Source organism: Aotus nancymaae, unplaced genomic scaffold (genome assembly GCF_030222135.1).
Source record: "Aotus nancymaae isolate 86718 unplaced genomic scaffold, 86718_ANA_hifiasm-v0.15.2.pri h1tg000065l, whole genome shotgun sequence".
Taxonomy (NCBI): domain Eukaryota; kingdom Metazoa; phylum Chordata; class Mammalia; order Primates; family Aotidae; genus Aotus; species Aotus nancymaae.
The window spans coordinates 667,637-695,183 of NW_026988480.1; the positions used below are offsets into that span (position 1 = coordinate 667,637).

General features: G+C 44.4%; 1 protein-coding gene across 1 annotated transcript in view; it reads right to left on the reverse strand.

Annotated features, from left to right (window-relative positions):
* The window catches only part of EGFR (epidermal growth factor receptor), a 203,766-nt gene that overhangs the window by 63,756 nt on the left and 112,463 nt on the right, over positions 1-27,547 (reverse strand). The window contains exons 2-5 of the mRNA XM_064366663.1: positions 9,842-9,993; positions 8,788-8,971; positions 5,346-5,480; positions 93-161 (exon numbers count right to left, since the gene is read on the reverse strand). Of these exons, the coding sequence (XP_064222733.1) occupies positions 93-161; positions 5,346-5,480; positions 8,788-8,971; positions 9,842-9,993 (540 nt within the window). The remainder of the gene's footprint in view (positions 1-92; positions 162-5,345; positions 5,481-8,787; positions 8,972-9,841; positions 9,994-27,547) is intronic.

Genomic DNA, 27,547 nt, shown 5'->3' on the forward strand with positions numbered 1-27,547 from the left:
AGTCTTCAAAGGGGAAAAGAAATCCAATCACCTAAGTAAGTGAAGGCAGTGGGGGCGGTCACACGTGGGTCTGAGGCTGTTCACTGACTTACGTTTCTGGCAGTTCTCCTCCCCTGCACCCCAGCAGCTCCCATTGGGACAGCTTGGATCACACTTTTGGCCTGAAACGTAAAAGTAATAGATGCATATCTCAGTGAAAGGGAAGGAATAATGAGAAACGGATGACACCCTTTCCCAGGCCTGAGTTAAGCACGTTCAATAAATGAAGACAATCTTGGCAACTTATGTCTGATTGTTTGGCTGGCTGGTTTGTAGAATCACTTAAGAGACCTTGATAAGAAAAGAAGATGAACCACGTACTGCTTTTATTTACATGTCAGCTGTGGGAGCTGAGGCAGAGAGTAATGACTAACACTGGCCACATACATGAGAATTTTTCATGAATTTGAGGTTCCCTGTTTGCAATCTGCTTAGGCTTGGAGCATGCCCCAGCCTCTCCCGCCACAGCTAGAGTGTCTAGTCTGGCTGGACCTTTGGCATGGACTCACTGCTTCCTTGCCATGTCCAGTCTTGAGTGACTGCATGTGTCAGTCGTTCTGGGATTGTTAAGCCATGGCCTGTAAATAAAACCTTCTAGACTCCAAATCTGAGAGAAGCACAAAAGGCTGCACAGAGGGTGAAATGTTAACAGTGCAGACAGCCTTGTTGACTGTGTGAGACCTTCATTATCTGATCAATTTTTGCAGTTTTTAGAATTGGCCAATTACAAACTATAGCTGCAAAGGTTTTCCTCTCATCTGTCGTGTTTTCTTTTTATCAGTATTGAGAAGTCTGAAGGTCGAAGTGCTATATCTATATAGAGGGAGAGGTTAACCACCAAATTTATTAAAGAGTCCAGTTATGTACATATCTTTTACTATGAAGACACAGTCAACTAAAGAAGTTCATGGGTCCCGAGGTCTCCTGCAGTCAGGGAGAATTTAGATGTCAAACAGAAGAGCTGATGATCGATCTCTCATGTGATTGTGAAGCTGGGATATCACCAGGGTGAAGGGCGCTAATGCCGCGTGGGTGCTCCTTAGAGTCATGAAGGCCAGGGAGGCTGGCATCACAACTGACAGTGGGGGTGAACGTTGTGAGAAAGGGAGGCAGAGAGACGCTGGCAGAGGCCGAGAGAAAGCAAGGTCGTATGCAGGCATGCGAAAAGCAGATAGGTCTGTAGAGTGCCATCCCTTTCTTTCTGTACTTACATATAATTTTCATGTAAAATTATGTAAATTATGTAATTATGTAATTTCATGTAAAATTCTTATTTCACGTAAAATTTTCATGTAAAATAAAGCTTTCAGTTCCATGTAAAATCGTTTACATGAAAATTATATGTAAAATTATTTACATAAAAATTATATGTAAAATTATTTACATGAAAATTCTTTGTAAGTACAGAAAGAATTTACCCTGTACTTACATATAATTTTCAAATTTCTATTATAAGCATGTAATCATTGTATAAAAAATGTTTAAGAGAAAAACGCATCTTTCTCTAACAGGTTAAACATTTGCCAACAAACTAAGGTCTGTTTATGATTCCAGTGTTGACCAACTGTGACAAAAAAGAAATGCAGGCACATCATATAAAATATGGATAACAGAAGGAAGCAAAAAGAAGACATGGGACTCATCCAGAGTTAATCAATATAGACATATAAGTCTATGTATATACAGGAATTGGAATTCCGCTGCACATTGTGTTATAATCTTAAAAACCCTGATAAGGCTGAGCGCGGTGGCTCACGCCTGTAATCCCAGCACTTTGGGAGGCCGAGGCGGTGGATCACGAGGTCAAGAGATCGAGACCATCCTGGTCAACATGGTGAAACCCCATCTCTACTAAAAATACAAAAAATTAGCTGGGCACGGTGGCGCGTGCCTGTAGTCCCAGCTACTCAGGAGGCTGAGGCAGGAGAATTGCCTGAACCCAGGAGGCGGAGGTTGCGGTGAGCCGAGATCACGCCATTGCACTCTAGCCTGGGTAACAAGAGTGAAACTCCGTCTCAAAAACAAACAAACAAACAAAAAACCCTGATAAAACATGATCATTTTTCCATGCTTTTACTGTGAAGATATAGTAAACTAAAGGAGTTTATGGCTTTAAATATGTTTCTATCTAACATGATTATCAATACCATGCCTGCAGCATAATTAATTTCACCAATCTCTTATTTTTAGACATAATTTGTTCACAAAATTTATCATAAATAAGGCTACAAGGAATTCTTGTATAAGAATATGTTTCTACATCTCTTATGATTTTCACTTTTATTTCTTTTTCTCTTATTCCTAAATGTGACATTCATGGGTCAGAGCTATACATACTAGTTTTAGATACATTTTTTAAAATTTTATTTATTTTATTTTTTTATTTTATTATCTTTTTATGTATGTATGTATTTATTTATTTTTTATTGCATTTTAGGTTTTCTGGACAGGAAAATGTGGCACATATACACCATGGAATATTATGCAGCCATCAAAAACGATGAGTTCGTGTCCTTTGTAGTTTTAGATACATTTTGCAGGCATATTGCCAAGCTGGGTTTTATTAACTTATATGCCCACAGGCAGAAACATGAGAATTTCTGTTTCTCCACACCGCAGCCGACCCAGATGTTTAAAAGCAAAAGGAATCCAAATACTTAACAAAGGAAGATGTGATGCTTTCTTATTTTACTCTGACCTTTTTTATTACCTTAGAAATTACATTTTACTTTATTTCTTGGTGATCTTTGTGTGTGTGTGTGTGTGTGTGTGTGTGTGTGTGTGTGTGTGACAGAACGAGAGACAGAGAGAGAGAGGCTGCTCATGTTCTGGGCCAGCTTTTTATTAAGAGATTAATCTTTTTCATAGTCTTTTAAAGATGACTTCAGATAGTGATATAGCAAGGATACTAACCCTCTTCATGGCAATCAGACACTGCACAATGTTTTCCTCGTAGCCATTAACATTTTTCACATGAAAGTTTTCTTTTATGGTATCAGATTTTGGCTTTTCTTCAACTTGATATTACAAAATATTCATCTTTATATTTCTTTCTGGCACTTACATATACATTAAATATTTTATTTTAAGTATTTAATATGTATTTGGAATTTATATTACATGGAGTGGGTGATGGATTTATTTTAATTTTCTCTCAAGTAAACCCATTCATTCTAACTTCTAACGCCCAACTTCAACAAAAACATAATGCTGGGCACACTGTGAAATTTTTCTGAATCTCAGGCATCTTGTCCATAGAACACTTAAATCATCTCATGAGATTTGTTTTGGTGAAGACTAAATGAGACCAGTTCTGAGCTGGAACGTGTAGCCATAAAGCACCAGTCAAGAGAGGGGCTTCCTTTCCCACAGGAGCCTGGCAGGGTTCCCAGCTTGCCTCTAGATGGTAAGAAGGAAAATTCAGGTATCAGGTCGATGGTGAATTTGCACTCTGCAATACGACTAACCCAACATACCTAGTTCCTTTATAAAAACCGTTTATAGCTGTCTCACTTCGGTATTTTCACCCCTAACAGTTAAGTCATTCTACACAGTTTATGGAATAATGAATTAGTCCCTTACTGGCTTGAAATGTCCATTCTTTATGGACTTTTGATTTAGCTAGGCTTATTCTTCTTGTCTTTTTTTTATGTCTATTCTTAAAGCAATACCACATTGGCCTGTAGTTCAAAGCCCTGTATTTGAATCTTTTTACTGCATGAACCCACCGGTCATTCCCCTTTCCAGCACTTTCTTTGTGGGTCTTTCCGACAGTTGTGGTGCAGAACACGGAGGCTGCCATTGTGGGCTGCCTGACCTGATCCGTGGCAAACACTGGCCCCATCACCATTCCAGGTTCAACAACAACAAAAAAAATGTGCACAATTTAACCTCCCCAGTGTCCACCAGACAGGTGAGGAAATGCTAACCTTGATCTCATAATATGAAAATCTGCAATGTAAAATAAAGCTTTCAGTTTCTTGCAAACATTGTAGGTGTCAGGATGGGTATCTGGTTGAATAATTCGTTTATAAAACAAAGAGGCTCAATACCCATGTTCACAGCAGCATTATTCAAAGTCAAAAGGTGGAGGCGACCCAAGTGTCCGTCGATGGGTGAACAGACAAATGAAATGGAGTGTACACATGCCATGGAATATTCAACACGTGCCACATGAATGAACCTTTGGGACAGTTTGCTAGGTGAAATAAGCCAGACACAAAAGGACAGATACTACACGATTCCACCTATATGACAGCCCCAGAGCCAGCCAGGGCCAGAGGCTGGGAAGAAAGAGAGAGCAGGAAGTTACTGTCTAATGGGTAGAGTTTCAGCTCTGCAAGATAAAAGAGTTGTGTGTGTGGACAGTGGTAATGGCTGTACACCAATATGGGTGTATGATGTCATGACATTATAACTTTCAACGGTTAAGACAGAAAAATCTTATGGGCATTTCATCATAATCTATCCATAAAATAAAAATAAAATAAATATATAAAAACCCAAAGCCCTCGAGTTGATGATTCTGAAGACTCATGTCAGCTTCTTTTTTTTTTTTTTTGAGGGCAGAAGACAAATAGGCACCCACTGCACAGTTGTGGAGAAACAGAGAGGTGGGAAATTGTAATCACAGAAAGGCCGGGCGATCAGGAAGGGGCATGGCCCAGGGGAGCTGGGTGAGCGTGAGCTTGCATCTCAGAGTCGCTCATCAGTGCTGGCCTTGGCCGGAGCACCACCCTGACCTGCGCCTGGTTCCCTGCCTGGCTTCCCTACAGGCAGCCTCACTGGTGAACTGGACAGGGACCAGGCCACCAACATTCAAAGAAACATGGACAGACTTCCTCCCCATGAGCACTGCCCAGCTTTGGGTGTGGCTCCATGTGGCAGTGTTCACGCCCTCAGCTGCGGGGTGGATTCAGCCCCAGTGCTTCAGGAGGGCCAGGATGCCCCTGGGGACTCAGCAGCGTGCAGGAGTCTGGTCAGTCTCAGGGGGGCAGGCTGGGAGAGGCCTGGTGCTGGCTGCCCCATGAACAGCAGCTGTTCTTAGGGCAAGAGGGCTCTGGTGTCCCTGCAGGGGACCTGCCTCGGGTGGCCTGCCCTGCCAGCCAGCCAGGCTGCCACCCGCCACGAAAAGCCGGTGTCTACATCTGTGGTAAATACATGCTCTTCCAGTGATCAGATATTTTGCTTACTACTTTTTGTTTCTGATTAATGTGACTTAGTAAACATGGCTTCTCTCCCCGCCCCAGCGCTGCAGAGCTCCCCCTATAGGAGCTGGAGGCAGAGCTTGTGTGTGTGACACTTACAGCCAGCCACGTGGTTCTGGAAGTCCATTGACATGTTGCTGAGAAACTCACTGCTGACGATGTCCCGCCACTGGATGCTGTCCACGTTGCACAGGGCAGGGTTGTTGCTGAACCGCACGGCGCCATGCAGGATTTCTGCGCGAGAATGGAACTGCGGTGAGCACCCTTTCCAGCTCCTTTAAATTCCCATGAAGGACGTATGCGCTCTTCACATTTACGTGCTGCTAGCATTAGTCCTGTGAACTTCCCCGGGGGCGGTCAGATAAAATAGTTAATGACAGCACCATGAAGGAGTTAGGGGTTTCTCTGAATTAGACTTTGAGCAATGATTAGAAATTTAGAAATATGGGAAGGAAGGAAGAGAATGGTTTAAGTCAGTAGTCACAGCATAAATGATGCCCGTGTGGTAAGCTGGGGGTCCCCAGCGGCTGATCAGCTGGACTGGAGTGGCCACACGATGTGGGGGGTAGGCAGGGCAGGGAGGCAGGTCCAGAGGGAGCGCTGCAGCCCCGGGTGCTGGGTGAGGGGTCAGCCCCCACCTCACATGCCCAGGCGGAGCTTTCCATTAGAGAAAAGGGTAGAGAGTGACACGAAGCAAGAAGATTCTGAATCTATGATGGAGACAGTGGACTCCAGGGATGCACGGGGTGGTCAAACTGTACAGCTGTTTCCAAGGAAGAGCTAAGAGGATGCGGAGAAGTCAGGGATGGACACATTCAAGCCTGTTCAGAGGGTGAGTGATCCATCGATGACATTAAACATGAACGTTGACAGAATGGCTTACATGTACAAAACCCTGTGCAGGTGCCGTGGCGCTGCGAGGATGAATTAGACCTGCAGGCTTCTATCTGGAGCTGACAGGCCTGGGGACAGACATGTCGCACACTCTAACCGCCTCATGCCCAGGGAGACCCTGCCACACAGGGAGGCCGGGTACCTCGCTAGCTGATTTATAAGCACTACCTTCATTCATTCTCACGATGGTGCAATGACCATCTGTGACTTTACTAGAGAGAAAATCGACCTTCAATACATAAAGCAGTGCCCAGCGCCCCAGGCGGGGAATAGGCATGTTGTGTGCACAGAGTACCAACATGGGAAGGTCACCCCCGAAGATCCCGGAGGCTGCTGGGAAAATGAACTTCCCCACAAGGGGACAGGCACACATCTCTTAGAGGAGTGTGGAGGTGAGGGCCGAAGGCTTCCTGCAGACAGGACACCCAGTGCAGGGAAACAGCGGAACAGCGGACGGCTTCTTCAGTGGCTGTGCAGAAGCAGGGAACTGAGGGAGGACGCCTGCGGTCATGAGGGCTGAATCGTGGTGCTTTCTTTTTGAGGTTGGAGATGACAACAGAGCCATCTGTGGAAACGCTCAAAAGGAAGCCATGCACAGGTGGACGGAACTCAGGAAAGGTCAGGGCTGGAAGCACCAACAGGGCTGTGCAGGCTGCTGGGGCAGCTCGGACAACCCACCCAGGAGCTGAGTGAGAGCAGGGGGCGGACAGAACACAGAGGGACTGTCAGAGTCAGGCCTTCAGCACACGTGTATAGTGTGTGACATGTCTGTCCCCAAGCTATCAGCTCCCAGATAGAAGCCTGCAGGTCTAATTCATCCTCGCAGCGCCCCCGGCACTTGCCCAGGGTTTTGTACATGTAAGTCATTCTGTCAACGTTCATGTTTAATGTCATCGATGGAACACTCACCCTCTGTACAGGCTTGAATGTGTTCATCCCCGGCCACTGCCAGAGGACGGCCAGCACAGGTGAGGGAGGCTGCAGGGGCCACTTCCCGGTGGCTTAGTGGAGGAGGTGGGCACCCAGGAGTACCGGAGGCTCACTCTGAGGCAGGTACTAGGTTAGCTATTAACAGGACCACATTAAGTCATCTGCATCTATATAAATCGAGTCTTGGTTTAAAAACCAATCATACCAAGGAAGTGGGAAGAGCTGCTGAGACCTGTTCCTATAGTCCCTGGATTTTCTGCACCACCTAGGAAGGATGTCACCTTTTTTTAGCAGCTATGCCATCCACATTTTTGAAGATGAGGAAACAGAGACACAGAGGGATTGGAGAATGTGCTCCAGAGCTGTCTGGCTGCTGAGGGACTGGACCAGGCTGAAACCCAGAGGGTCTGGCTCCAAGGTCCAGGCACCCACATGGGCTGCCTCCTTCCCACACAGCGTGTGGGGTACAGGGAAGGAACTGGTGTCCCCGGCCATCTCACAGGAGGCGCGCACAGTACCAGCGAGTGTCAGCACAGACACAAGCATGTGTGTGGTGGCTCTGAGCAGCAGGGGGTGGGGGGGATCCACACAGTTATATAGGCAGTGAACTGAGGAGCCACGCGGGGAGGGGTTGGCCTGGGTCCCAGCGCTGCACCCCTGTTGGGCTCCTGTCACTCCCGCTATGGCTCCCTCTGCTTGGCACCCCTTCATCACACCACTTTCCTGCCAGCACTGCCTCCCTGTCAGAATTGCTTGGCACAGGAGGGGCGTTGTGAGCCCTGGGGCAGAGACTGTGGCCATAGCTGACCTCTCTCTCCATTCACTTGCCGGGGGCCTCGGGGCAGGGACTTGACTGTCATTTATTTATCTGTAAAAATGGCAGAGCACAGCCAGTCCCAGCTTACCATGGTTTAACATAGATTTTTGACCATGGTGTGAAGGCAATTCACATTTAATCAGCCCTGAAATCCGACCTAATGATGCCTTCACCCTCGGAGGGGTCCAGCCAGATAGCAACCCATCGTAAGTCAAGGGGCATCTGCACAATGCCTACTTCGAAGAAAGGTTGTGTGTGTTGAATGAAGTTACCAATTTCACATTCTTGGCCCTAATCCTACTGCACAGTGAGGCACAATTAACTGCTGTCTCTAGTTTTTAAAAATCAACTTCCCCTCTCTTCTATCATCCTTCATCATTTCCTCTTACAGGAGCCTCACGTGTCCGGCTCACAAAAATTCAAAGTTCTAGGACACCCCATTCCCTATCCTTAACTTACACACGGCTTTCTGTGTAACAGCGCTACTCTCAAAACTGTCCTCAATGCGGGTTGATTTTTACTGCATGTCTTTTATCCTGGAGGTTCAGGTAATAAGACTGGCAGTTTATTCACTGCCTATACACACAGACTCCTGCTTCCTGCCCAGCTTGTCTGGTTTTACTATACTTTACTCGAATCTTTACGATTTCTTACTAAATCTCCATGTTTTTTAATGTCCATGGAAACACTGGCACCCGGCTTAAATCTTGCCTTTCCAGTACCTGCCATCTTCTCAGTAACTTCCCCCCGCAGTATCTTACACACAGCTGGCACTCTGCACATGCGCTGGATAAAAATAAAAGTCTTCTCCGAGGCATAACAGAGTGACAAGCTCGCTGGTGCCACCGGAACTGCTCTCTGCGTTTACAGCCTCCCAGCCTCGGCATCCCAGCCTCTCACCTTGTAAGTTTCTCATGGGCAGCTCCTTCAGTCCGGTTTTATTTGCATCATAGTTGGATAAGACTGCTAAGGCATAGGAATTTTCGTAGAACATATTTCCTCTGATGATCTGCAGGTTTTCCAAAGGAATCCGCTCCACTGTGTTGAGGGCGATGAGGACATAACCAGCCACCTCCTGGATGGTCTAAGAGGAGAAAACATAAGTGCGTGATTTCTCTTTTGGGGAACTCAAGAACTCAAGGTCTAAAATAAGTCCAGGGAGCCCTAGGACACCCAGCTGAACGCTAATGCACAAGAGTGCTCAACAAATGTAAAACAGGTAGACGACTGCTGCTGTGGACACAGGAGGTGGCATGTCCACGATTTGCAATGATCCCTGCATGTTAGCCTTTGACGCCTGTGTAATGAGCAATGAGCATTGTTCGGGAATGCTGTGTTCTCATGCCACATGGGGTTCAACACTCTCCAGTGAAAGTGGAAATTAAAAAGAATTACTTTGTATCTCTCTTGCATTATTTCTTATTTAAAAAGGAAAGGAAAAAGAAAAACAGAAGAAGGCTAAGTAAATCCCATCCAAAGTTCAATGACCACCAAACTCTGATGCCTTCGGAGCTGGCTCCTATGGGCTCATTAGTGTCTACTGTGAAATAAGAATTCTGTAACCAGCTGTGTGAAATTCTTGGTAGCTTGAAATCAGCTACAGTAGTAGTATTTACACTAAGGAAATAGGCAAATGGTGCAAAGCAGGGCTTTTAAAAAGAGTTAAGAGCCAGTATAGCAGCACACCATGACCAAGGCAGTAGTCAAGGATAAACGTCACTGGCTATGACAGTAGAACGTCAGACTGGCCTGTTTCTCTTTCATATTCTTTTTCTAGCTATTACTTGACACTAGCTGGTAAAGTGGCTTTCTCATCAAAGTCTCATTTGCAGCTCTCTAAGACTTGTCATTGCCATAGCAAAAATAAACACATTTCAAGTGAATTTCTGCCCAGGCCTTTCTCCACTTAGATTTTCTCCAATTTTATTTGTGTAGGAAAATGAAAGTCACCAACCTTTAAGAAGGAAAGATCATAATTCCTCTGCACGTAGGTAATTTCCAAATTCCCAAGGACCACCTCACAGTTATTGAACATCCTCTGGAGGCTGAGAAAATGATCTTCAAAAGTGCCCAGCTGCGTGAGCTTGTTACTCGTGCCTTGGCAAACTGAAAGAAAAAGAAAGATATCACATGAAATACTGAGAAATGTAGCAAAACTAAAATAAAACAGTCCCTCGAGGTCCAGGTAATAAGGCTAGCAGTTTATTCACTCCCTACATACAGAGACTATCTCCATTCCGGCCGAGCTCATCTGGTCACAAAGCTTACTAACTTTGTAAGCTTTAGTGACTGATAATACAAATTCCAACTAAAGGCCACATCAAAGCAAATGTGATAAAAGATGTTTACGTTTATATAAGGTGCAATTCATAATAGGAGATACCTAGTCCTCATGATACATGGAATTGCATTAAAATGCCAAAAGAAAAAAATGTTAACGTTTCAAGGGCTGGCTGGTAGATGAACATTCTATGAAAGTCTCTAAGACAGGATTAACCTGTAATTTATTCCAGTAGGAGAATAAATTTCACAAGGCATTTCACTAATGTAACTGCAGTGTTGAGTTAATAACTATATAATGAACTTTTTACAGTGCAAAAATATGTCACATTGTTGTGCATGCAAAGAATATTTACAAACATAACATACACTGGGCAGGAGTATACACAACACTGTACACCTAAAATCAGTGACAATCGTATAAATTAAAAACCTAACTGGCTGGAGATTAAAAATATTATTCAAACGAATACATCAAAGAATAAATCAAAGGTCTAACTGTGGAATATTCAGAAAATAACAAACGTCAAGATATAATATTTAAAAGCACCCTCATCTAGTGAGAAACCCACACATCCCTCTGTGGGTCCACACTCCGTGTTGATCTGCCCAGCGCAGGTGGAGACGGAGCGACTTCCCCCACCACCCGCACACGACCTTATAGGCCTGAGTCCTTAATGTTTCAAGGCATCAAACTTAATCCAAGAAAAAGGTTTAAATTAAGGGACATAGTTAGACCATAGAAATAGACATGTCATCCATTTTTAAAAGCAAAGGAGAGGATTATAATAACGTTGTATTTACAGACCTAGCTCTTTGACAGGCATGTTTAGGCAAGCGTAACAAAACAGAGTCTTGGGGCTTTTGAGCCAGAGAGCGTGTAAAGGAACTATAATTTCAACCCAAATTATCCTGAGAGTGAAGAAATATGGCCTGTGGCTTTGGATGTTGGATTCAGCTCTGGCCAGGTTCTTCCTCATCTGCAAACGGACTCCTGCAATCACGGTAACCAGGTGGCAGAGCACAAACCAAGGCCAAAATCAATACACTGGCACTTTCTGCAATGCTTTTTACATGTGCATTTCCATTTTATAGGCTTCTTTGTTCCCTCCCCATGGGAATGATTCTAAAGAGTATCATCTGACTGTCTGCCCTCGCAATGAGCCATGGAAGTAAGCACATGTTCAGACAGCGCATAACCGACCCAAAGCACTTACACAAACATTAAATATGAAGCAATCCTCACATCCTCTTTAACTCTGCGGGGATTTCCCTATTCTTCCCTTCTGTGTTCTCATTCAATTTCAGCGGTAACGAGAACTTCTACCTGAGAACCATGACAGTTACAAGATGGAGTCCCTCTCTCTTATCTCTAGGGGCAGAATTATTCCATCATTTTTCCAACCGTAACTCTGGATTGACCCAGTGTCTCTGGTCTGCTGTCCCCCAGGAGTATGGGGGAAATGAGGTTGCTCTGAATGCAGCCACAAGTCGGAACAGTTGTATGGTTGTCTGCTACACACGTAGATAGAGCTACACTGAGTCCCCAGTTCTAAAGTCCTTAAAGATGTCAGCACTGATGGAGGTACAGGGTTGTGACAATAACATGTGGCCTTCTGGTTGGCACACCTTGGAATAAAAGCTGCTTTCCCAGCTGACAGACTATGTCCTCTAACTCCCATTCCATCTCATCAGCTGTGGTCCAGGTAGCTGTAAGCATTGGTTGGGTCCCTTATGCCAAACAGGTGAACAGGGTCAACTAGAACCTAGGGCTGGAGCACATCGCAGAAGAGCTTCTTCAGGATGCGAAAGGGTGAAAACAGGCAGCTGCTTTCATTTTAAGTAATCAAGGACGTCAGCTGGCAAGTTTCTCTCAGCTGAACCAAATAATTTTTATTATTAAATCAAAGAGTAAGTAACTTTCATCCATAAAATAAAATATGCCATTTAAGATCAATCTATTATAGCAAACAATATTTTTAAAATACTGTACTTGTGCTTTTATTCATTTATTCAAAAAGTGCTAAATTAGCCCTGAGTGACCCCCTGAAAGCCCCTTCAGGGCTTATTTAGCACTTTTTGAATAAATGGATAAAAGCACAAGCCTAGAAGCACTTCGTTATCAATGAAGATAATAACCCATTGTTGTTTACAATTGCACGAGTAACTTTTATATTCAGAAAAAGATCCTGTATTCGGGAGACAGTAGCAACATTACATATTCTTGATGTAAATCTTAATTCACAAAACGTTTTGGGAAGCAACTGGACAATTTGTGTGAAGAAATAAATACGCTTAAATTCTACATCATGGATGATTCCACTTTGGAGAACTTCCTTTGAGGAAACAGACCTTATGTAGAATGTTGTTTATTAATTTTGTTAATAATGGCAAAAAATTGCAAAGAAAATTAAATGCCCAATTACCCAACATGTCTATTCTTGAGAATGAGAAGGCAGTTGACATACTATTTGATTCAACATAAGGCAAGTTAATCTTGAATACTATCTTGGGTTAATTACTAAAGTATCGAAAGAAAACATGTAAGGATTTCGCCTGTCACATACCCAAAAGGAGACAGCAGCTTTTAAGTGAAATCTACAATGAGGGTCAGAAGGACTTGGTCTAGGTTTTCTGATTAAAACAAGGTATGATCTTGGTTTCATCCTTCTACCAAATATCTCATATTAGAAACATAAAGCAATGAGAACATTTAATGTTGAGACCACTTATATGAATAAATTATTTAAAAATTACAGTCACAAATTAGGTAGATTTAAGACAAAATTACAAAGAGCAAGAGGTTTTTAATTAATCCAAGATAAGGTTTTTGTTTAGCTACTTCCTCATCGTGTGACTTTGAGGTACTCCTCCAAGCACTCTGTGCCATGCTTTCCTCAAATATAAAAACGATGATGATAATAACATTGACCTCTGTTGTGATTTGAATGTGTTTTCCAAAGTGCATTTATTGGAAACGTAATCACCAATGCAACAGTGTTGAGAAGTGGAACCTTTGAGAGGTATTATAATTAGGTCATGAGAGCTGTGTCCTCAGGAATGGATTAATGCCATTATTCTAAGAGTAGATTAGCTATCAGGGAGTGGGTCCTTGATAAAAGGATTAGTTGAACCCCCTTTCTCTTCCCCACCACCTCACATACATGCTCTCTTGACCTTCTACCACAGGCTGACACAGAATGAAGGTCCTCACCAGCTGCCAAGCAGATGCCAATGCCATACCCTTGGACTTCCCAGTCACTAGAACCATGAGCCAAATACATTTATTTTCTCTATAAATTACCCAGTCTGGGGCTGGGCGAGGTGGCTCACGCCTGTAATCCCAACACTTTGGGAGGCCGAGTTGGGCAGATCACTTGAGGTCAGGAGTTCAAGACCAGTCTGGCCAACATGGTGAAACCTATCTCCACTAAAAATACAACAACAACAAAAAATTAGCTGGGCATGGTGGCGCTACTCCCAGCTACTTGGGAGGCTGAGGCAGGAGAATCACTTGAACCTGGGAGATGAAGGTTGCAGTGAGCCAAGATCGCACCACTGTACTTCAGCCTGGGTAACAGAGACAGACCGTCCCAAAAAAAAAGAAAAATTACCCAGTCTGTGACATTGTTATAGCAACATAAAATTAACTAAGACAACCTCCCAGAAATGCTTTGAAGACTGAATGAATATTAAAATTAACTACTGAAAATGCGACAGGAACATAACGTGCATCTGGACCCGTGTTAGGGGATGTCAGTCACTATATATTGTCTAAACTGAGAAGTTTGGATCTGCATATGGACCTACTCAAATGCTGGCCATTAAACACGTTACTTTACAGAATATTTATAAATCAGAAAAGAAAGAAGAAAAAAAGGAATACATTGTACTTTAAGAATTACATAAAATACGTATTTAAGACTAGGTATTTTCGCAGTTTATTCAAAGAAAGAGTTAGTATTAATTTAGTGCTATACATTTGAAAATCAGATAGAAGTGTTTGCATCGAGCTCCATACAAAACGCTAGTGGCTTGCTCTACTCCTTGCAAATCTGAAGACAAATTCTGCTGCATCAGGAGCGGCAGGCCCTATGACTTAGGTCTTCAAAGCACTAACTTTTTGTCCTAAAATTTTATTATGAAGATTTATAAATGTATAGAAAAGCCGAAAGAATTGTACTGCAAACGTCTTTATGTTAGCATTTTACTACACTCACCTTATCAGAAATCTATCCATCTGTCTGTCAGATGTGGTCCTCTGGTCTGCTTTTGGATGCATTTTAAAGTAAAGTTGAGATATCACTCTACTTCACGTGGGCATATCACTAAGCAAAGTTCAATATTAATTTGCAGGCATCGTTGTTTTTAAGGTAACATTCACAAACTGTGAAAGGCTTAACCTTAAGTGTAGCATGTGGTGAGTTTTAACAAATGCACAACCCTGTGTGATCTGAACTCCGGTCATGACCTAAACCGTAACTTCATCCCGCGTGCCCCTCCCAGTCCATCTCTGCCCCCATACAGCAGAAGCAACAGCTGTCCTGACCCATTTTCACTACAGAATAGCTTTGCCTGCTTTAGAACATAGATGGACTCACACAGCACTGCCGTCCTGAGCAGGGCTATGTCACAGCACAGTAGTTTTGAGGCTCATCTCTGTTGTGCTGCACTTGGCTGTCAGGGGCAGGTTCGGGAAAGTGGATGTAAGAAGTTATCTGTGCGTTCTCGTTGGACATCTAGGTCGGGCCCGTGGTCTTGTTACTCTTTTTCTTAAGAAAATCCCCACTTTAACTGAAAATAAAAGCAATCTGCCTCCTTTAAGTCTTTAAATGTTCTTGTGTTTGTGGGGTAGACTCTGTGGCCTTCCCCTGACATCGTGGGGGTGTGCACCTCTCTGCCCACAAGCCTGGGCAAATCTATATTACTGATTAAGACACAGCATTAGAACAAGTTTCTCCAGATTTGCCTGAATCCACTTAGACACTTAGAATTGCCTAAGTAAAGCTATAATTGTTTTAATTTGTTTTCTCAGCTGTGCATTAATGGTTGCTGAGGTAGAAGCTGGGCTCTTGGCAGTCTCTCCCTTTAACCTGCAAGTTGTCTCTGCTTCCATCCCCAGCCCAGATCCTCACTTCTTTGCTTCCTTTGCATCTCTGAGGTACACTCAAAGACCTACCCCCTAAAAAAGATGCTGGAGAGGATGTGGAGAAATAGGAACACTTTTACACTGTTGGTGGGAGTGTAAATTAGTTCAACCATTGTGGAAGACAGTGTGGCGATTCCTCAAGGACCTAGAAATAGAAATTCCATTTGACCCAGCAATCCCATTACTGGGTATATATCCAAAGGATTATAAATCATTCTATTATAAAGACACATGCACACATTTGTTCATTGCAGCACTGTTTACAATAGCAAAGACTTCGGACCAACCCAAATGCCCATCAGTGATAGACTGGATAAAGAAAATATGGCACATATACACCATGGAATACTATGCAGCCATAAAAAATGATGAGTTCGCATCCTTTGTAGGGACATGGACGAACCTGGAAACCATCATTCTCAGCAAACTGACACAAGAACAGAGAATCAAACACCGCATGTTCTCACTCATAGGCAGGTGTTGAACAATGGGAACACATGGACACAGGGAGGGGAGTATCACACACTGAGGTCTGTGGGGAGGGACTAGGGGAGGGACAGTGGTGGGTAGGGAGTTGGGGAGGGGTAATATGGGGAGAAATGCCAGATATAGGTGATGGGGATGGAGGCAGCAAACCACGTTGCCGTGTATGTCCCTATGCAACAATTTTGCATGTTTTTTACATGTACCCCAGAACCTAAAATGCAATTAAAAACAAAAACATATATATACATATATTTTTAAAAAGCCTGTTCGGCAACTACATTAGCTTAAGTACCCACCATTAAATTCTGTCACATTGTCCTGCATTCTCTGCTCCCTAGCAGTGATCACTACTTATTATTAAGTAAACTAACTTAACAATAATTGTGAAATTATTATTTGCCTATGAATTTGTTATCCATCTTGCCCTACCAGAAATACAGATGGTCCTCAACTCACCACAGGGTTATGTCCTGAATAATTTTGTAGACATGATAGTATTCAAAAATACAAAACATAACGTCCCTAAAATGCTGGAGACACAGCCCACTGTGGCGTGTCGGCTGTTTCGTCTCTTGATTGCATGGCTGATTGGGAGCTGTGGCTCCCAGCCCCTCCCCAGCATCTCCAGAAAGTATCATACCAGACATCAACTAACCTGAGAAAAGATTACAATTCAACATTAGAAGTATGGTTTCCATTGAATGTGCATTGCTTTTACACCACTGTAAAGTCAAAAAATCGTAATTCAAACCGTAGTAAGCTGGGGAGTGTCTGTACAGATGTGTGTGTGCATACACATATGTGTACATATAGATAGCTTATTGGACCTACTGGTATGAAATGGACACACACATGTTGCATTTATATTTTTGTTGTGAAAGCAATGGATGGCCATGTGACCAAAGTCTTGGATGACTTATCCTGGGTTTCTCTGCCTTTGTCATTTCCATGTGCCCGAGGGAGACAGAGGAGGAGGAGAGTGTATTGGAAGAGTGACAGCCCTCGCCACTTTCTGGTTGGTCATTATAAAATATTTCTAACATAGTCATATAGTTAATTAGGCTTTAAAGGCCAGAGGAGGATTTTTCCTACTTTCTTGCTGAAAGATTTAAGAAAATCTCAAATAAGATGGATGGATAGTTCATTTACAGAATGAACTTAAAAATGTGTAAGGAAAAGATAGCGAGTTTGCCAGAGGTTCCATTGAATCAGGATTGGTAATTTCTTCTGCTTTACTAAAATCTCAGAATGAGCATGTAGACACATCTCAATGTGCTAAAATGCACAGAAGCCTGACAGAAGGAAGATACACCATGTTGTTAACAATGACCGTTTCTAAATAGTAAATGTCTGGGTGTTTTTCTTATTTACTTTTCATAGTTTTGTGTTTTTTAAATTTTCCATAGTGACCATGTATTACTTTATGCTAAAAACTTACCAAAGAGAAAATTTACAAAAATCTATAAAAAATTTACAAAAAACAATGTTAAAAAAGGCTAAAGCATATCTTAAAAAACATATTCCTTAAAAATAGTGATAAAATCATGTACATCTATGAAGACACTCAATTCACCCCATAAAAACAATTGTATAAATTGTGACTCTAGTCGTAGACTAGTCTATGAAATTTATTTAACCTATACAATAGTTTGTAATAATAGAAACTAGAACACCTATAGTTGTGAGTCATAATACAATAATTAGATAAACAAAAGTAAATACACTGTTTTATTTAAATTTTCCTCGTGGGTTTAATCAAAACTTTTGTGGAATTACAATTTATTATAATTTTGAAGACAATTTTTATTCATTTAACACATTGTGTGTATTTTCCTCAGCGTTTCCTTATTTTATCCTAGTTTATTTCACAACTAATAAATAGTTGTTAGCTGATATGCATCTGCACATACCTGTCAAACTGAATTTGAATCTATATTGGAACTTGAAAATGCACATGTGATACTCAAAAAGTCCTTTTGAATTTCTGATTATCTGCCACGAACATTATAATATGCCTTCTGGACTAAATGTGCCAAGCTGTGGCATGCCCAACACAGCCTCAAACTAACATAACTCTAATTAAGTTAATAAGCAGAAGACTTGAAGATAATGTTTCGTTATTTTGAGTTAGGGACCAGAATATCAGAAGTGGTAGACTTTCAACCCATGCTTCTCCTTCTAGCCATTAAAATAACCCCAAGCCAAGCTTTTGTGATGTGTAAAACATACACTAAGTAGAGTGAGAATACCTTCGTAGATTGTCCCACTCTCTTGGGAGTTCACTGATGCTTCTGACCACAGGAAGGCCAGTTCACGAGGGACTGGGGAATAGGCTTCCAGTGACATCAGCAGACTTCTACGGTGTGAAGATTGTGATGGTACCATCATGGGATGATCTCCAGCAGCTACCTCAACACGCTGGGGCTCAGTGCTCAGAGTACTCTGGTTAACATGGGATTAGCTCTGTGAATTTTGCAGGGCAGTCATGAGCAGTACTGAGATCACGGACGTGAAAGGGCCTCGGAAATCCCAGATCTCTCTCAATATGAAGTATGACACTGAGGCTTCACATGGCAGCGACTCTTGCAATCTATTTCTGCCTATGTGTCTTTAATGATACCTGTTTTACCTCCTTTCATTTTTAAACTAATAATCCTAAATCACATTCCATTTTTTATGGGCAACTGAATGGTGGCTAGTAAATCATAAACGAAATTGACCTGTTACTGCACTATAAGAAACAAAATGGAACTAAAAAAGATTTCAGAAAGCAATACCCATTGAACTGTTATGTATTCAATACAATTAATTCATTTTGAGTCCCTACTATGTGTCCCTTTGCCCTGGCAGGTAGCTTCTCAAAATGTTTCCATTTTAAACAAGGATGCACAGGGAACAAGCCTCCTGGATGGAGGAAAGCAGATCTGGAACTGGACCTGCATTGGCTGGGGTGGGCCTCAGTGAATCCTAAGACCTGCATGTGGCTGGGGTGGGCCTTGCTGAGCCCTGACTCCTGAGCGAGGGATACTGGAGAAAGGATAGGATGCTGGCTTGGATTCAGAATCCCTCCGTGTGAGTGGACAGAGCCGTGAGCGTGCTGGGCCTGGCTTTCCTTCCTAGACAGAGCGTGAGTAAGCGCCTCCTGTCAGGCCAGCATTCTGCTTCTCTAATCTCTGCTCTGGGACTTTTGCTTACTCATGTTCAGGGGCTCTCTCTTTACACATGGGCATACTTTTGAAGTGAATAATACCACTTCCCCTCCAGAAGTCTGTGGGCCAGGCTGGTGCTTGCACTCTGCGCTTCCCCTGAGTCTGGGGCATCTGCCCTGCTTCCTCAGGGCTGTGTGGCTCCTCCAGTGGTGCCTCATGCCTGCCAGGGAAGGGCAGTGCAGAGCCAGGGCAGCAGGAGCCCCAGCAGGTGTGCAGGCCCCACAGCATGAGCACGAGGCCCTGCAGAGCTGGCCTCCCCTTCCCAGCTCGCTGGGGAGCCAGTGGCACCACGGAACCCAGGGTGAGACAGCATGGGGCAGTGTGGGCATGGGGACGATGGGGAGTGCATGACTATCACTGAAGATGAGGTCAGAGTTGTCTGGTAGAAGGAAGGGGAAGATACAGAATTCCCCAACAGGGTTGGCATCAAAGACCACTGCTGAAAAATCGTCTTCCAAACCTGGCCAGCTGACTTCAGGAAGCCAGCACTCAAGACTGCCCTGTGCTACTTCCGTCCCCCTCTGACTTCACTTCCCTCTTTGTTACCGGAGAGATGGTGAGCACCGGGCAGTAGAAAGATGCCAAGGGCGGCTGGGGGTGCCGCAGACTCACAGCCCAGCCTCCAACACCGCAGTGGGCTTGCTGGGCAACTGGCTCTTTCTTCCTCAGCTTTGCATGAGACAGCTCAGTGCTGCATGCCAGGGTGCAGCTCTTCTCTTCCTAGACAAGCCCTCACAACAGAAGGCATCCCAGCAAGGCCACGTGCAGGTAAAGAGAGCAGGGCTGCCGGGAGTTCACCTTGCTGGGCGCAGTCCCACCCAGCCAACACACCTTCTCTCCTCTATCTTCTATCTGGCTCAGACCCGTGACTCACTCCCTGATGACAAAGGCTGAGTAATATTTCCCATATGGAGCTGTTTACTTGCTGGTTGAGCTGTCGCCCCAGAAGTCATGTGAATACGAAGCATGGCTGAGAAGCTCTGTGACCAGGTGGAGTCAGCCACAGAGGTTGCACGATGACCCTTCCGCCATGCTCACTCCACCCTGCTCTGAGATCCATACCAGTTACAAGAGGTTGCTTGTTCTTTTGTTCATTCATTCAACTACAAGATATCGAGCAAAGTAGTGCAAAGCCAGTTGTTAAGGATGAATGAGAAGTACTCGCTGTCCTGAAGGAATATTTGAGTCCTTTGGGGAGGCAACTTTACACATGAAACAGTCACAGGACACCTCAGAGCCATGCAGTGTAGAGGTGTCCTAAAGGAACACATGTCAGAAAGAGGTCACTCAGTTCAAGAGATCTGGGACAGAAGCAGCAGTATCTCTCGTTATCAAGCAAATGAAAAGAATACTTCGCATTCAGACTAGAAGAATACATTGCCTACCAGTGCCAAGTGCTGGGCTTGGTGACTTCACCATACATAAAATACATAGTCTCACCATTAACCATTAAAAATGAAGTGTCTTCCATTTCTTTATTTTGTGCATTCCCCTTCTCTGGATCATTGCCCACATTTTAACTGGGGAGTATGAGTGATTATACTTCCTGGTTTGTTTATAGTTATCTATAAGAATCACATCTTCATTCACTCTTCTTATGGACAAAAATCCTGAAACAGATGTGTAATTTGCAAGGAAATAAAAGATCTCTGACTCAAAAATTGGGATTGGAAATTTTTTTTGCAAATGTTTCTCTGCAGAGAGATTTTGTTTGAGTTCCACGGGGAGGTGCATATCCACTGCAGCCCAAGATGGCTTAAATGAACCTCAAAAATTTTTCTTCATTTTTCATCCATGTTTTTTAAAAAATCAATCTGTACTGCAAAATTGTGATTTAAGGCCATCTCTATAAACATACACACATTTACATTGGTTTACCCATGAACATTAGGAAAAAAACAAAAACAAGAACAAGCACAAAAGTCCCTCTTTCAAAAAAAAAAAAAAAAAAGACAACCAAAAATCTAAAGAAAGCCTGGCGCGGTGGCTCACACCTGTAATCCCAGCACTTTGGGAGGCCGAGGCAGGTGGATCATGAGGTCAAGAGATCGAGACCATCCTGGTCAACATGGTGAAACCCCATCTCTACTAAAAATACAAAAAATTAGCTGGGCATGGTGGCGCATGCCTGTAATCCCAGCTACTCAGGAGGCTGAGGCAGGAGAATTGCCTGAACCCAGGAGGCGGAGGTTGCAGTGAGCCAAGATAGCACCAGCCTAGGTAACAAGAGCGAAACTCCGTCTCAAAAAAAAAAGGAGGCCAGTACACCAGTGTGACTTTTTCCGAAAGCAAAGATGCTCCCTGTGCTTGCCCCCTTGACCTCTGCAGCACTGGACCACAGAATGGCCACGTCTAGCTGCACCACCGCCACTGTTCCATGATGGCCGTTAGCCCGGGAGGCTGCTGGAAAGCTAAGGGGTCAGCAGCAGGGACCTCAGAGCATACTGGGACACCCGAGGGCCATCTGGACTCTTCCCCTGAGGGTCAAACATGCAACTCTCAGTACTGACAGAAGCAGGACAGCAGGTACATTGAGTTTCTGGGAGGCAGAAGGCGCGGGGTGCCTCTGGGGTAGCTGGGGGAGAGGCGATTTGGGAGGCTAGAAGGGAATGTCTGAGGAGCCCAAGCTGCCCGCCTGTGGTTTCTAAGCCGCTCCAAAGGTCTGAGCTGGCAAGGTGCTGCTTCAGGCTGGAGGTGTTTCCCTGAGTGGCTGTCATCGTGTCCTCTTTACTGCGGGAAACAGATGAGAAACAGTAAAAGGAAGAAAAATAATCTTCCTAAAAAATTACTGGCTCAGTTTCACCAATGAGCAGTCTACTGCTTGCTTTTTCAAGTTATAGAAACATGTCATGTTGTCAGCAGAACGATGGAGCCGGTATTTCATGTTCATGTCGTAAAGTGTTTGAAGAGTGAAAAAAAATGAAGGTGGAAAGCCAGCCTCTCCCCCGGCCCCACCCCTGGGCAGTGTAGTCCATGGAACCACAAGCAGCTGCCTGTTACCGGCACATGTCCGTGGGCACTGGCCTCAGTGGAGTCCGCGGTTTGGAATCCTGGTGCCACCCCTATGAAGCCAACACCTTAATCACCATGGGCCTGTTTTCTTCATTTGTAAAACAAGGATGGACTCCCATGACTCCTAGGAGGGGAGCAAGAGGGGAGAGTCCCTGGTCAAAGCGCCTGGCCCTTAGTCAGACTTGAGTCTCAGTGAGAACTGGAGGGGTCACACAGGAGGAATCCTGTCCCTCTCTGCACACACTCGGAGGTCGCTGGCCCACCCTCCTGCTCACACGTTGGAACCTCACCACCAAGCGGGGCAGCTGGTGCTGACCGCAGCTGACCGGCCCGCCTGGACACAGGGACGCGTCCATGGCTTGAAAGGAAGGCAGCTGGCTTTGTGTCTAGCAGGGATCTGTGCCGGGCAGTGCAGCTGAGAAAGTCCCTTCAGGGAACCCTGCTCTCAGAACGGTCTCCACCCCTGTTCTTTTTCATTTAGAAAAGGCCCTCGTCTGACCCTCTGTGGTGGTTTTGTAAGCGCGGTTGGATTTGTGTGCTCTGTGTGTGTGTGTTTTCATTTACGCTTGTTTTAAAATGAACTATCTTCTCACTTCCTACTTAACTGAAATCCCCCTTTTAAGTTTTGTTTTAAAGTGGGTGAGGGGATGTAGCAGCGTGAAGACAGACCATGTCCCCGGCGGCGGGCGTGACAACTAACTACCCTGTTATCCAAAATCACTAACAGCTACCAAGTTAACACAGGAGAAGCCGCAGCCAAGTTTCTGCCACCGAAGAATCTTAATTTTGGCTCGGGACGTTCTTGAAATAGGGCTGTACTCCTGTTTCTAGAATATATTAGTCCTTCCATGAGGAGAGCTACCAATTAACAGACCAGTTCCTGCACGTAGGCACTTGATATTAGATGGCTCCTCCACCTGAAAACATGAGTTAGTCGGGAGTGCCATCCTGAGCTGGCTCTTTACTGCCCCAGGCCTGAGTCTAGAGAACAGTCAGCCTGAAGCGCTTGCCGTGTCTCAGAGCAGGGCTCAGCAAACCTCTTCTGAATACAGCCAGAGAGTCAATGTTTGCAGCGTCACCCATCATATGGTCTCTGTCTCAATTATTAAACTCTGCTGGGAGAGTGCGCACGCAGCTGCAGACCCCAAGCAAATACACACGGTCCTCGCTCCAATAAAACTTTATTTGCAAAAACAGGTGGCAGGCTGGACGTGACCCCCGGGTTGTGCTTTGCCAGCCCCCGTTTTAGGGGAAGGCCTAGCAGGAGATCAGGAAGTACGTGACGAGGAGCCCTTTCATCCTATACTTTCTAGAAGATGGACCCGGTTGGAGTGATTCATTTTCCCCCGAGGCCAAACTCCAACAGGATTTTCTTAGTGCTAAGCTCTTCCTGTTTCATCATCAGCTAAATAAAGGAATTGAAGTAAGATACGAGGTCGTGAAACCTGGGAGGGAAATGCAGGGTTGGGATTTGATATTTGTGTGTGTCTGTGCGCAGGGCGGTGTTGCAGCTCTGTGCTGGGCATGATTTACTTCTAGATGGGGATGCTCCCCCCTTACCTCTGCCACTCCCATCCAGGACCCTGCCTTCCTATACTCTATCAGATGGTTGTCCATTCCTCCTGGACCATTCTGAGCGACTAGGAGCGTGTGAAGAAGTCTATCCTTGCCATTGACAACTCTTATCACATAATCGTTCCTTATGTTGAGCTGAAACCAGTCCCTTGGTAATTGCCTTTAGCTTACCACAGATGCAACATATTGCTTCTCTACCTTACAGCCCTGCAGATATTCTAAGACAATAATGGTTTCTCATCATGTTTCTCACCCTAGTGCTTTGGTGCAGATTCCCCGCCCCCGCAGCCCTCCTGGGAATTCCAAGTGTGTGGCCTCCCCGCACAAGTACATCCTCTGCAAAGGCCTCCCCAGCCAGATCTGCTTCTTGGCTTCCGTAGTCCCTACGGCTGTCTCTCGTGTATGAGCACTCGCTCACACTGGAGTGCTGAAAGCATTCTATTATTTCACAGCACACTTTGTCCTTTAAAGAGATAATATGTCATCTGAGAACAGCACAAACATTTTATTTTCTTTAGCTTATTGTTTTGAGAAAGTAGCAAGCAATAAAAAATATTGTTGAATTACTGGAATGCATGCATGAATATCATATATAGGTTTTCAACAGAGTGATTCTCTTCTGTACAGTGTAATAACGAATAAGGCAGTTGAGTAATGAAAATGGAATCTGTATTCCATCTATTAATAGTAGGGCTGACAGTAAATTGCTCTCAAGTTTGGATGAGGAAGTATTTTTCCTCGATTTGGTCTCCCCTAGGCTTCGGTTTCCTATTACATCCTACTAGCTTAATAGAATTATATCTGCTATTGACTACAGATACAGAGTCTCGTTGTAGAAACCCATTTTCTGATTAAATATATTTGGGATTTAACCAGAGTGTTATTTTCCAAAAACATGGAGTCTGTTAGAATACTAGACAAGAAAACATATCATTGCCTTGTTTTGGTTCATTATTAATTACTATGCAAGAGAATACACACAAATAACTTACATGGGTGAGTCACAGAACATGCTTCATATATTCTTTAAAACATTCCTACTTTCAACTTTTCTTTTAGGCTTCCTTTTGCTTATGGAAAACGTTTTGTGATTCTCTTCTGTCATTAAATAGCTTTCATATTTAAGCGCAAGGACTCAGGTGAAGCTGCTCCTCCATGACAGTAATTTTAGAGCAAAGAATATTTCAGTGGATTTCCTTATCTCTCAGTAATAAACTATTTGAATTACTTCTTGTTGGGGACAATTAGAAATGAACTGCAAGGGATGTAGCAGCTGCTTTGATCAACAGAAGTGTCTTTCCAATGCAGGCACGGTTGGGTGGAATGACAAGGCATTCACCAAGAGGCCCTACAGTGAAGGAGTCCTCACGGGGCTGCTTTTGCCTCGAGTCTAGGAGACTCCTGGTAATGAAGCAAGAGGAGGAAGGGAGCGACAGGGCTGGGGCCAAGTCCCTGGGTCTGGAAAACTACCATGAACGAACGCCCTTTGCCCGCATTATAGGTGTAAGCACCAAATCCAGGCTCGACCACCCACTCTGAGGACGAGACTCCTTCTTTTTGGTTCCTGTGCCAACTCTGGCTTCCCTGGCCGCCCCAGTCAGTCTGACAGAACACGTTGGTGGAGATAAGGTCATTACTGGCTCCTGCAAGGCCCCTACTGTGTGAGGTGGTTTCCACTGGCCTTTCCAGGGGCTGTGAGTGGGGCCTAGTGATATGGACATATAATAAGTCTGTCATCTGTAATCTGAAGCAAACTTTTGTTTTTAAGTTGACTGCCTGGTTATTGAGGCCAGTAACCGGAGAAGGGAAAAACTGGAAGCGTGTACTTTGTGTCTCAACTGAATTCATCCTGAAGTTGTTTATTCTGGCCCACTGTCAAGTCTTTATGACGGGGGGTGTTGGTGACAAAAAGGGTTGGTCCTAAGGGCGATATGAGTGCCTTCCACCCAGCTAATTTCTATGCTGTTGAACAGCCATTCAAAGCTTATTATTTCTCCTGAAGCCGAGAAAGTTTCTATATAAGCATTCCTTTGAAAGTGCAATTAACTTTTATAACAATTTGTGCTATAGTTTAAGAATTGCAGATGTTGTGTGGGTGGCGGCGGGTGAGGGGGTGGGAAGGAGAGGATGAAGGAGTGAGGATATAGATGCCTCCCACTTGGAAAATGTGGTCACATTTCCTTTCGTGGAAAAAGCACATCAATTTTTAGAATTACTAAAACATTTAGATGGTTGGGGAAACAACTGAGAAGGCCGCGGTGTTTGCTTTGGGGGAGGTTGGACTGGACCATCTCCCGGCTTCCTCTCTTTCCTAATGAGACCCAGATCTTTGTGACTGGATTATCTGGAATTGTAATTTTATGCTTGGAGACAGTCCAAAAGTTGGGTAGCAGAGCCCGGCCACTCATCAAATGCTAGCTCAATTTGCAAAAGAAATACAAAACCCAAAATTTCTTGTCACCATCGGGATGTATGCATTGATGTGCCTGGGTCAGAGGGGTTCTTCTGGGATGAAGGGGCGTTAGATGGTACATTAGTTTTCACTGGGGAATGGTTTTCACCGTTAAAAATACCCTTGCACTGCACCCCCCAAGTCTCTTCCTTATTATTTGGTGTTAATTTGAGGTTAAGTGGGGGCGTTTGGGCTTCGCTGAATGTTCGTGGCTGTTTCATAGTATGGTATGATCGTTACTAAACCTTCTACCTCAAATTCCACAACACTCTTTGTATAATGAATATCTCACTCATCCCCTGACAAACAAAATAACATTTATAAAATGCTTTATTGTGATTGCTAATAATCTAGATTTTCTAATTCATGTCTGCCTGGTACTTAAACTATGACAGAAATCAACCTAATAAGGAAACTCTTGAGATTCAATCCCACTGGAATTAAATCCCTTTGTAAATATGTGACTTCTATGAAAGTTAGTTGGAGGCAGTGCAGGAACATTTCTCTCTCACTCACTGGTGTGTGGGGACGAGGTGTGCAGTGGGGGCACTGGCATGGTCTTGGAATGAATGGTCCTGGCTTCACACGCCTGCATCTGCACCCAGCTCTGCCGGTACGAGTGGGGTCCCCTTGGGCAAATGACTTATCCTTACTAACTTCCCTGTCCTTGTCTGTTAAATGGGAGTAGAAGAATGCCTCCATCACGGAGTTGTTGCAAGGGTTAAATTGTTAATATCCGCACAACACCCAGAAGTGCGTCCAGCTCATGTAAATGGTTGCTGTTGTCATTGTCCTTTTAGGATTAGTCCCGGGATATGGCACTGACTGGAAGCAATGCTGTTCCTGCCCTCAGGAAGCTTACCATCCAGTGGGGAGACAGACATTCACAGAATCATCACAGTATTGCAGCTGTGTCATGCTGTGGGGATGTTGTCAGAGTGCAGAAACCTGACGTGGTCTGAGAGGTTCCTGAGGGGTTCCTTGAGGAAGCGGCTCTTCAACTGGGCTTATAAAGACAAGCGGGGCCCCACCACATGTGGGGAAGGGTTGGGGGTAGGGGACTTCCCTGGCAGGAGGAGAGGGACTGTGAAAGGCTGCCAGGCTGGACAGAGCCTAGCAGAGATGAAGCTAAGAGTGTGAGGGGAAGTGGGAGGCAGAGAGAGCTTCCTGCTGCAAGGCTTGTAAGGACTTCAGATTTCACTTGAAAGGCACTGAGAAGCCACTGACAGATTTCAAAAGAGGAGGAACATGTGCAGACGTGTGTTTTTAAGAATGCCTTCTGCTTTTTGGAGGGGGACCTAGATGGCATCTGGAAGCAGGCGTGTCTGTGAAAGCACAGTGCAAGGGGCCCCGTGGCGGCAGATGTGCTCTGGACTTCGCCTGGCCAATACCTCATCTTGGCTGTGATGCTGCGCGACGTCCCGTGGGGAAAGCTGGGTTTCTCCGCATCATTTCTTACAGCTAGTATGTGTGAATCTATAATTTTCTCAAAACAGT